The sequence below is a fragment of the Budorcas taxicolor genome, chromosome 4, assembly GCF_023091745.1.
Source record: "Budorcas taxicolor isolate Tak-1 chromosome 4, Takin1.1, whole genome shotgun sequence".
Lineage (NCBI taxonomy): Eukaryota > Metazoa > Chordata > Mammalia > Artiodactyla > Bovidae > Budorcas > Budorcas taxicolor.
Window position 1 is genome coordinate 9,709,562 of NC_068913.1, and position 11,513 is coordinate 9,721,074.

General features: G+C 43.8%; 1 protein-coding gene across 1 annotated transcript in view; it reads left to right on the top strand.

Annotated features, from left to right (window-relative positions):
- The window catches only part of SUN3 (Sad1 and UNC84 domain containing 3), a 46,910-nt gene extending 39,665 nt beyond the window's left edge, over positions 1–7,245 (top strand). The window contains exons 8-10 of the mRNA XM_052639196.1: positions 1,074–1,241; positions 6,024–6,116; positions 7,126–7,245. Coding sequence (XP_052495156.1) covers positions 1,074–1,241; positions 6,024–6,116; positions 7,126–7,245 — 381 coding nt within the window. The remainder of the gene's footprint in view (positions 1–1,073; positions 1,242–6,023; positions 6,117–7,125) is intronic.
- The last annotated feature ends 4,268 nt before the right edge of the window (positions 7,246–11,513 follow it).

The following is an 11,513-nucleotide window of genomic DNA, read 5'->3' on the forward strand; positions in this document are numbered from 1 at the left end:
ACCATCATCACCATCATCATCATCATCATCACCATCACAACTACCACCACCATCATCACCAACCACCATCACCACCACCATCATCACCATCGCCACCATCATCACCAACCACCGCCACCATCATCACCAACCACCACCACCATCATCATCACCACCATCACCATCACCAGCACCACCACTGTTATCACCACTATCACCTACCATCACCACCACCATCATCACCATCATCATCATCATCACCATCACAACTACCAGCATCATCATCATCACCACCATCACCACCACCACCATCATCACCAACCACCACCACCATCACCAAACACCATCACCACCACCATCACCACCATCGCCACCATCATCACCAACCACCACCACCATCATCATCACCACCATCACCAGCACCAGCACCACCACTGTTATCACCACTATCACCTACCATCACCACCACCATCATCACCATCATCATCATCATCACCATCACAACCACCATCACCACTGCCACCATCATCACCAACCACCACCACCATCATCACCAACCACCGCCACCACCATCATCACCACCATCACCACTACTGTTATCTCCACTATCACCTACCATCACCACAAGCACCAGCACCAGCACCAGCACCACTATCACCACCATCATCTTCACCAACCATCACCACCGTTGTCACCAACCATCACCACCATCATCATCACCCATCACCAGCACCAGCACCATCCCATTAACCATCATCACCATCACCTGCCGTCACTGTCACCACTCTCTTCATTACCACCACCAGCACTATCTTCACCAGTGCTATCGCCACTCATACCAACCAGCTGCATCTAGCAGCTTACAGTCTTAATTAGAGCAGCAAAAGAAAACATATGCCTGAATAACGGTTCTGATTGACATCAGCAATCAGAACTGTGGGAATCTGGAAGCTTTGCTGTTTGATACATCTCACACAGAGCCCTCATATTATAGGCATAAGCAAGATCTACAGTCTGTAGTGATTAGCTGGCCAGCCCTGTAGGGGTGGATTTATATAAGCAAGTCAGGGATTGATGCAGTGCTTTCTTTCCAGCCGGATGTCCACCCTGGGAAGTGCTGGGCCTTTCCAGGCTCCCAGGGTCATGCCCTAATCAAGCTTGCCAGGAGGATCATACCAACTGCTGTTACCATGGAGCACATCTCAGAGAAGGTGTCCCCCTCAGGAAACACCTCCAGCGCACCCAAGGAATTTTCTGTCTATGTGAGGAGCTGTCTAAATCTTCCTTCAGAAGGGGCTGTAGGAGGTGATCAGCTAGGAACTGGGAGCTGAAGTCTCATCTGAGCTGTGCAGCTAAGCATTTCTATTTCTGTGTATTACTTCCAGTATCTCAGCTTTGTCATCTACAAAGTGAGAGGGTTTGGACCAGATGATTACTACTACATAATGCTATTGTTAAAAATTTTATCCAAGTTATACGTGTACGATTCCCATAGATGAAAATGAAACAAGATTTTCCCTAGACCCACTTCTCCCACTGATTTTTAATCCCTGGAAGTTTTCACTTGCCAGAGCTCGGACTGCTCATGTGGTTACTGCCTTCATATCAGCTTTTACTGTTATTCCTTGATTTTTCAGTTTTGGTTGTTACTATTGACTTCCTTGAATGGAAAATGGAGATTAGTTCTCTTCCATGCCTCTCCCAATTCTCCCAAAATGTTTATGTCTTAACTTAAAGGAAAAAAAATAGGTTTATTGAGATATAATTGACACATCAGCAATTCAGACAGGTAAAGTGTACACTTAGTAACTTCTGGTATATTCACAGAGTTGTGTAACCATGATCATGATCAATTTTAGAGTATTTTTACTATTCTCCAGAGAAACCCTGCACCCCTTAGCTGTCACTTCTCATCCCCCACTCACTGCCCCAGCCACTGCAACCACTAATCTCTTTTGTATCTATAGATGTGCCTCTTTCAAATGTTGTCATTGTTGTTTAGCCACTAAGTCATGTCTGACCCTTTGCAGCCTTTTGGACTACAGCCTGCCAGGCTTCTCTGTCCATGGGATTTTCCAGGCAAGAATACTGCTCCAATACGGGTTGCCATTTCCTTCTCCAGGGGATCTTCCCAGTTCAGGGATAGACCCCATGTCTTCTGCTTAGCAGGCGGATTCTTTTCCACTGAACCACCTGGGAAGCCCTATTTTGGATAGTTCCTATAAAATGGAATCATATTATATGTGAATGGTTTTTGTGAATGGCTTGTTTCCCTCAGCATAATGTTTTCAAGGTCTATGTAGGCTAAAATGTGTTACTATTTCATTTTTAATTGCTGAATAATATTTTATTATATGGTTAGACCCCTTTTTATTTATCCATTCAGCTGGACATCTGAGTGGATCCCACTCTTCTGACTGCTATGAACAATGAACAGTGCTGCTGTGAGGCACTGGGTACAAAGTTTTCTGTGGACCTCGGTTTTCGTTTCTCTTGGGTTTGTGCCTCAAAGCAGAGTTTCTAGACCACGTGATAAATCTGTGTTTCATCTGTGAGACACTGGCAGATGGCATATTTCAGCTTCAGTACACATCCAATGTGTTCATTGTGACTCTGTGAACAGTATTGGTCTTAGCTGAGTCATGCAATCCCTTGAACACAGTTTCTTTTTTAAAACCTTTTCATTTTGTATTGGGGTATAGCCTGTTAATAATGTGATAGTTTCAAGTGAGCAGCAAAGGGACTCAGCCATACATATACACTTATCCATTCTCCCCAAACTCCCCTCCCAACCAGGCTGCCACATAACACTGAGCAGAGTTCTATGTGCTCTACAGTAGATCCTTGTTGGTTATCCACTTTAAATATATCAGTGTGTACGTATCCATCCCAAACTCCATAACTATCCCTTCCCTGCATCCTTCCCAGGGACTGAACCCATGTCCCCTGCATTGCAACGCAGACTCTTCACCACTAGACCACCAAGGAAGTTCCTTTATTTTTCAAAGATATCCTTCGGGAGCATTCTGCTCACATCTCTTCCCACCTGGTGGCTGGTCAGGCCTGATTCACAGCTGTTAGGGGATTTCAGCTCCACTCTCTGAGGATTTGACTTGTTTTAAATCTATTGTTTTGAAAATGTTTTTAATCTTATGTTTCTTCTTTGGCTTTCTGTTTTACTGTTTGGAATATCTAATCAATTTATATTTTAAATGTAATTTTGAATATTTAAATTCTACTGTCATGATTATTCTAAGATTTTTTTTTTTTTTTTTTTTTGCAAATGCTCCCTTTTCTAGAATCTAAATATCTTCCTTCATGGTTGCAATACCTTCCCTCCAACATCTGAAGATATGAGCAGATGTAGTTTTGTTCCATGTTTTCAGCTCCTTCACATACTCTCAAGTACCTCCCTTGCTATTTATAATATGGGCTCCATCTTCCTTGCTAAGTGCTTTCCTCCTGTGTTTGGTGATGCTTGTCTGTCTCATTTAAGAGCTGAACAGTCCAAAGCTGGCTTTTTCTGCACACCATTATGGGCAAGTTGACAGCAAGCTTCACAGCTAGATGGTCTGGTTGGAGACCCCAGAGTGTGGTTTCTAGAAGGTTGACCCCAGGAATCCTACAACCTTGTGCCCAGGGGTTTTCAGCTTAGCCCACACCCTGGGTGTAGCAGTGCACAGCCCATCATTCTTGATAGGATCTACCTTCCCCTGTTATTTCTGCAGGATGCTCTTGAGGTCAGTTTTGCTGCAGGTGGGAAGAAAACGGCAGTTCTTTTCTGGACCAGGACAGGAGTGATGGCTAGGCTCTAAATGCTTCTTAAAAAGACCATCAGAGGAACTTCCCTGGTAGTACAGCAGATGGGAGTCTGCCTGCCAATGCAAGGGACACAGGTTCAATACCTGGTCTGGGAAGATTCCACTTGCCGAGGGCAACTAAAGCCCACACGCCACAGGTACTGAGCCCGCCCTGCAACTACTGAAGCCTGTGTGCCTAGAGCGCCCTGCAGCGAGACGCCACCGGCGTGAGAACCCCGTGCGCAGAAACTAGGGAGTCGCTCCGCTCACCGCAACTAGAGAAAGCTCGCACACAGCGAAGACCCGGTGCGAGAAAACTTAATCGATTTTTTAAAAGATCGTCAGCCCACCCTCAGATGAGGGGACTCCCGGCTTCATGCATAGCCTCCGCACCGTGGCCCCACCTCTGGCCCTTTCTGAACTCGGAGTCATCACCAGCTCCAGCGTGCTGCTTGTTGCCCTCTGCAGCCGGAGCGACTTGAGTTTCCTCTGGGCCAGTGCACCAGCCACCATTTGGCAGTCTCCAGATGCTTTTCTCTTCGGGTCTGCGCCTGTGTTTCCCTCAGAGGTTTATGCCTCACTCCATCCCCTGGGGGTCCCTCTCTGAAGGGGCCTCAGCGTTAAACACGGTGCTTATTACCTGCCTTGTGTGTCGCTGGAACACCTTTAGATGCTGTGGGTCTCGAGTTATAAAACAGACTGCCGTCCTTTGATGGGAGCCTGCTGCCGGTCACAGTCAGTGTCTGCAGACACTTGTAGTTGAGTTATACTGGATTGGAGCAGAAAAGTGCACACAGTTGCTCATTAAAGAGGAATTATGAGTGAATCCTTCAGGCAAGAATCCTTTAAGAAATAGACCATATTTTAAAAGTTAAAAAAAAAAAATCCTTTTAGTAAGACAAAATACTTCTCATTGTTTTTCTCAATATTAGCACATGAACCAAGAAAATTAAAACAGGATCATAAAGAAGGTTCGAAATAAAACTAGCATGCCTCTCTGAACAGGCTAAAGGAACTATATGAGATGATATATAAATATATATACATATATATGTCAAATATGAAATATGTATGTTTATGTCAATATATTGGAGAAAGAAATGGCAACCCACTCCAGTGTTCTTGCCTGGAGAATCCCAGGGATGGCGGAGCCTGGTGGGCTGCTGTCTATGGGGTCACACAGAGTCGGACACGACTGAAGCGACTTAGCAGCAGCAGCAGCATGTCAATATATAGATTAAAAGTATATATAACTGTGGGGCATTATTTAATCATGATGTATCCAATTCTTTTAGTTATCCATTTATTTTTGGTTGCGCTGGGTCTTCCCTGCTGCGTGTGAGCTTTCTCTAGTTGCAATAAGCAGGAGCTACTCTATTGCGGACAGTGGGCTCTGGGCTCGCGGGCTTCAGTAGCTGTGCACACAGGCTTAGTAGCTGCAGCTTGCAAGCTCTGGAGTGAGGGCTCAGTAGTTGTGGCCCACAGGCTTCGTTGCCCTGTGGCCTGTGGGGTCTTCTCAGATCAGGAATCAAACCCACATCCCCTGCATTGGCAGGCAGATTCTTAATCACGGGATAACCAGGGAAGTCCCAATTCTTTTACAAAATTGACTCATAGTTTAAATATTACTATTTTCATTACAAAATGATTGAACTCATGAAACTTTATTTTTTGTTGTGGTGTTACGATTCAAAGACTCTAACCATAAACTTTAGATTTACAAGATTAATTAATTTCCACCAGTGTGCTCTCTCTCTCTCCTCAAAAATCTTCAGCTTTAAAGGGTAGAGAAGGAAGGTCAAAAGCACAAGGGAAATTGCATACACATATCATCAACAAAAGCTTACTTTTGGGATGGAGCTATTTGTGTGATCAAAGTTCAGCAAATTGGTGAAGTTAAACGCATTTTGGGCCGATGTGGGGGCTCATTTCTTGGTTTATTTTACCCAAAGCATAGTAAATACAGTTAGGAGGTGAAAGTCCATGCTGACATGTGCTGTCATCTGTCTCTTCATCCTGTCTGTCTGTCTCTCCATCCTAGTCTGTTCAGCCCTTTGATTAGGCTGGTTCTTGCCTCACAATCCTCCCCCCAACCCGTGCCCAGTGCTGACACGCAGCACAGCAGTGTGTCCCTGGTGGACACCCAAAGATGTCTGGGGAGTTGTTACTTAAACAGACAGTTGACTCCGTTTATTTTAACCGAACGCACATTCGTTACAACCGGGTCTGTTGCTTTCTTTATAGGGCATCTCGAAACAATGTGAAGGAGAAGAAATTTTCCTAGGTCAGTTTGTGTATAACAAAACAGGGACCACCGTTCAAACATTTGCAATCCAGGTAATGAGAGCCTTGGGAGAAGGTGCGGTATCTGTGGCTCCATGCCCAGGAGGGATTTGTGGGGTTGCTTGATGTAAAGTGGTGTGTGAGAATAATTGTGACGAAAGTGTGAGATAAGCAAGCCTTGTCTGAATTCCAGTTCTTAGCTCCAATCATGTTCATAAGTTTTAATGCAAAAAAACAGGCAAATATAATACAAAGTTGTTTCCGAGACAATTTTTTTATTATTTGCTATTACTTTTACACACACACGCGCGCGCACACACACACACACACACACACACACACTCACTCTTCCTCAGTCCTTATTTATCAGATTCCCTTGATAATATTTAATCTGACAGTCACTATCTTCTTCCTTGGGTAAAGGGGGTGGGGATGATGGTACGAAACGAGATGATTGGAGGCAGAGAGGAACTCAGAGAGAATAAATATTTCATACCAGATAAGAAAAACTTCTCAGCCTAACTCAAACGGGAAAGAATACCAGTTGGTAACTTATAAATCCCTAAAAGTCAGTAAGCCATAAGAAATGTATTGCATTCGTTCTCATTAGTCACAGGAACTAATGAAAAGACGTAAAAGGCATCTCAAGCCATGTAAACAGAAGTGTGTTATACTTCTTGGCCTGTGCTGAGAAAATCTAAGCTGAAAACATGTGTCAGAAATGAATGCCCTTACAGAGTTTCACGTTCAACTGTACATCCACGTCCCTCCCTGCCCCCTCCCTGGGGCAGCCAGTCAGGACCACCATGGAGACAGGAGAAGGCGGTGAGAGATCCCCGGGGTCCAGACCACCATGCTATTTGCCTTCCCTGTGTCTGCCTTTTTATCAGCTCTTTCCTTACGGTAGACCAGGATGCCATCCACTAGACTGGTTCTTGAAAGTACTTGAGTTAAGAAAGAAAGAAAGTGTTCTAATTTTTTTCATTTATATCAGCATTACTTGAGATTCTTTGAGATAGTTCATTTGATAAGACATTAATTTTAATCTTTTCTCTTTTTTCAGCATGAAGTTCCTGAATTCTTGTTATGTGTGAAACTTAAAATTCTCAGCAATTGGGGACACCCAAACTATACTTGTTTATATAGATTCAGGGTTCATGGCACCCCAAGAGATGACAGCTAGAAGAACTGGTGCAGAAGGCCATGATCACAAGTCCAAAATATTCAAGTACTCCAATTCCCTTTGATTATATCACATCCATAGGAATCAAAAATCAGAAGTGGGAGAGAAATCTTAAAGTGGTTCTTACCTGCAGTAAAACGTGAATGAATTGTACTATTAAAAATATGAAAATAAATTCAATCTCTGCATTAGTGTGGCCTCTGAGGATGAATCATGTTGTTGAAGCACTGAAAAATGAGTTTGCATTTACAAGAAGATGGTAATTCTCAACACTCTTTCTCATAATAGCATATTTGCTTTCATTTATTAGTTCATTCATACCAGGCATGGATATCTGCTGTTACCACTATTAGTTAACACTGATCTGGACACATCTGTAATTAGAGAAGCTAAAGAAATTAGGAGTAAAATTTAGGAAGGCCAACCGTAATTCATTTGCAGATGACTTGATGAATTCCTGCAAAAGCAATTGAATCAATGAAAATATACATTATAAACAAAGATGGATAGAAAATTATCATATATAAATCAAATCAAAAATATAAACCACAACCAGTAAGAGAATATAATTTACAAAAGCCTCAATGGAAAATTTTTAAAAATCAAATGAAAGAATTAAACTGTTTGAAGATCCAATAAAACAGCAGTGGATAATGAAAAGACCTAAAAAAAAAAATGGAAAGACATAACCTGTCTATGGATACAAAAACTTCACTGTCAAGAAGTCGATTCTGTCTAAACTAATCTACAAATTCAGTTAAATCTTAATTAAAACCCAGAAAAAAAAAATTATGGTATTTTGGCCATATGTGAGGGCTTGTAGACTGCCTCAAATAGTGACAGGATTTCAGAGGCCTGTTTAATATCTTTATTGTTTGAGGTTAGAAGCCACCTTTCTTTCCAGATTGCCCCGTGAACCTGCCCCATGGAGAATGCATAGTGGGAGCCCGTGTATATATCAGCCAGGAGCTGGGCTCTTATCAGAGCAGTGATTTCTGCCTTCTGGGCTAAGCTCCCTGGGGACAGGGCTTTTTCTTTAATAATCCCTTTAAGTGTTACCACTGCATACCCAGGGGCTTCCCTGGTAGCTCAGCTGGTGAAGAATAAGCCTGCCATGCAGGAGATCACAGTTCGATCCCTGGGTTGGGAAGATCCCCTGGAGGATGACATGAGCTTGAATTAACAGCCCAAGGCTTATACCCTATCTCTCATGTGTATACCATTTGACATGCTTTTTAAAGTCTGGGAATGCCAAAGTTGGGGTTGAGACTAACTTTATTAACATTTTTATTGTTTCACAGACCGTTTGGCACTCTTTAGTCCCCATCAGGGATTCAAGATTACGTCCCTTCAGTGCCCTGTAGAGGGGTTTTTGCTATGAGCCCGTAGTTTGGGATCTAAATCCCACAGAACCCTGCCATTTCCAGAAACCCTCTCAGTTGGCTGTGGGTCTTGCTGCAGCTGCTGCTAAGTCACTTCAGTTGTGTCCGACTCTGTGCCACCCCACAGGTGCTCCCAATTCTGCAATTGCTTGCTTCCTCTGAGGCCAAAGACCCCCGCTGTCCTTGAGAGAGAGCAAAACCTAGATGCTTGCTCTTTGCATATCTGGGCCTTTTTCTGGGAGGCCTTATATCCACAATTGGCCAAATAGTTCAGGGTCCTGATGGTATTTTGTACACATTTGTCAGCTGTAGGACTTGCTGTGAGCAAGTCACGCACATATTGGAGTAAGAGTCCTTCATCCAGTCTTAAATTTCTAAAGTCTCTAGCTGGCATCTCCCCAAACAAGGCAGGGGAATTCTTAAATTCTTGAGGCAGGACTGTCTAACAATACTGTGGGACTACCTGTGTTTCTGGTTCCTGCTATTCAGACGTAAATAAATGGCTGTGATTTTTCTGTAATTGGAATGTAGAAGAAAGCATCTTTTCAGTCCAGGACTGAGAACCAGCCATATTCTCCTGGAACAGTTGTAAGCAGGGTACATAGGGCTTCCCTTGTAGCTCATTCGATAATCTGTCTGCAATGCAGGAGATCTGGGTTTGATTCCTGGGTCGGGAAGATTCCCTGGAGACGAAAATGGCAACCCACTCCAGTATTCTTGCCTGGAGAATCCCATGGACAGAGGAGCCTGGCAGGCTAGAGTCCATGGGGTCGCAAGAGTCAGACACAATTTAGTGACCAGACCACCATGGATTAGGTCCCACAGGGTTTAAGATTTCATAAACAGCCCTCAAGTCCTGGACAGACTGATATCTGTCGCGTCTGGCTTCTTGACCAGGAGGATTAGGAGTGTTATACGCAGACCTGCAAGGTTTAATCTGTCGTATTTTCAAAAATTTTTCCAGAGTTGGCTATATTCCCTTTTGGTCTTCTTGTCTCGGAGGATATTGTTTTACATTAGGTGTCCCAGCATCCCTTTTTGATGGGATTTGTATTGGTCTTGCTTTTTTGGCCTTCCCCAGAGTTCTTATCAGTAGGTAAAGAATCTGCCTACAATGCAGGAGACACAGGAAATGCAGGTTCAGTCCATGAGTTGAGAAGATCTCCTGGAGAAGAAAATGGCAACCCACTCAAGTATTTTTGCCTGAAAATCCCATGGAGAGAGGAGCCTGGCAGGCTACAGTCTAAAAGGGTCCCAAAGACTCAGAAACAACTGAGAGACTAAGCGTACCCACAGACAGTGCTGTCAGCCCACACTTCTGGCCTCACCTTTTCATAGACCTCGGTGGGGAAGAACTCTGTCTCCTTCTCTGGGGTTTTCATGAGCATCATTTGTAGGCTCAGCACATGCTCCAGTGGGACCCTGGTGTCAAGATGTTCTGGTGGAAAAGTTACTTGAGCGTTTAATTTACAAAGGAGATCTCATCCCCAAGGAGGGGCTAGGACGCTCTGACACATAAAAGTTGTGTTTCAGGCTGAGATCCCCTAATTGGCATTGTAGAGGTTGTTAAAATGAATGGTTTAGTACTTGTCCAGAACTCCCATGACTGGGATACACTGGGATGTTTTCTGTGCCACCATGGTGTTCACTGCAGAATATGAGGCACCTGTATCTATTAGAAAGTCCATCATTTTTTTCCCCACTGGCAAAGTCACCCAGGGCTCCTGTGGGGAAATTAGAATCAGATGCCTAAAGTCTAAGGGAGCCCCTGGGACTTTTCATTCATCATCAGAATATTCCCCTCTTTCTACCATATGAGAGGTTCCTGTCCTCCTGATATACTTTCGTTTAGGGCAACCATTTTTCCAATGCCCATCCTCCTTGCAGTGAGCACACTGCTCCTCCCCCAGTGGTGGCAGCTTGCCTCCTTTTAGGTTATTCGGCTTCTGGGAATCCAATACTGCTGCCAGAAAAGGTGGCTTCTGTTTTCCATCTTTCTTGCTTCTGCTGTTGTTCCCTGTTGTTGAATGCTTTAAAAGCAACATCTACTGATAAGAGCTCATTCTACATCATCTAATTTTTGTAATTTTCTTCTTATGTCTGAAGCACTTTGCCCAATAAAGGTCATATTTACCATCCTTACATTCTCAGGGGCCTCAGGGTCTGTATCCAACACCATGCACCTCTTGATATGATGCAATGAGAAGGTCAGATCATTGCTTTTGTGGTAGTTCCACTAAAAACATTGCTTGAGACTCATCTTGAATAAACATGTAGCTTATCAGTTGCGCTTTTGTTTTTGCTTCCTTCTCTACCTCTCCTGATCTTACATTTAGGCAGCAGTGCCTCTAAGTTTGGTAAATCCTTTCTAGAAATTCTGATGGATCTTCGTTTGGTTTCTGGTTTATCTCCTGGATTTTGTTTAAGCTCCTTTGTCCAGGTATCCCCTTTTGAAGGCCCACTAAGATACATCTCCTGCAGTGTTCTAAAAGGGGCATGCCTCCAATATTAGGATCCCAGTAAGGCTCCGCAATAGGGACTGCCAGATTTTGCTTCTGGAGTTCCATTTGGATCCACTAGATGGTGGTGTTGCACTTTCTCTCCAGCCTTGTTAGTGACCATCCTCCTTTCATCCCTAGTAAGCATTATATTTATAAAGGGGTCAATGTCTGCCCAAGTGGAATCAGTTCAGTTCAGTTCAGTCACTCAGTCGTGTCTGACTCTTTGCAACCCTATGGACTGCAGCTCGCCAGGCCTCCCTCTCCATCACCAACTCCCGGAGTTTACTCAAACTCATCCCCATGGGATGCCATCCAACCATCTCATCCTCTGTCGTCCCCTTCTCCTCCTACCTTCCATCTTTCCCAGCATCAGGGTCTTTTAAAA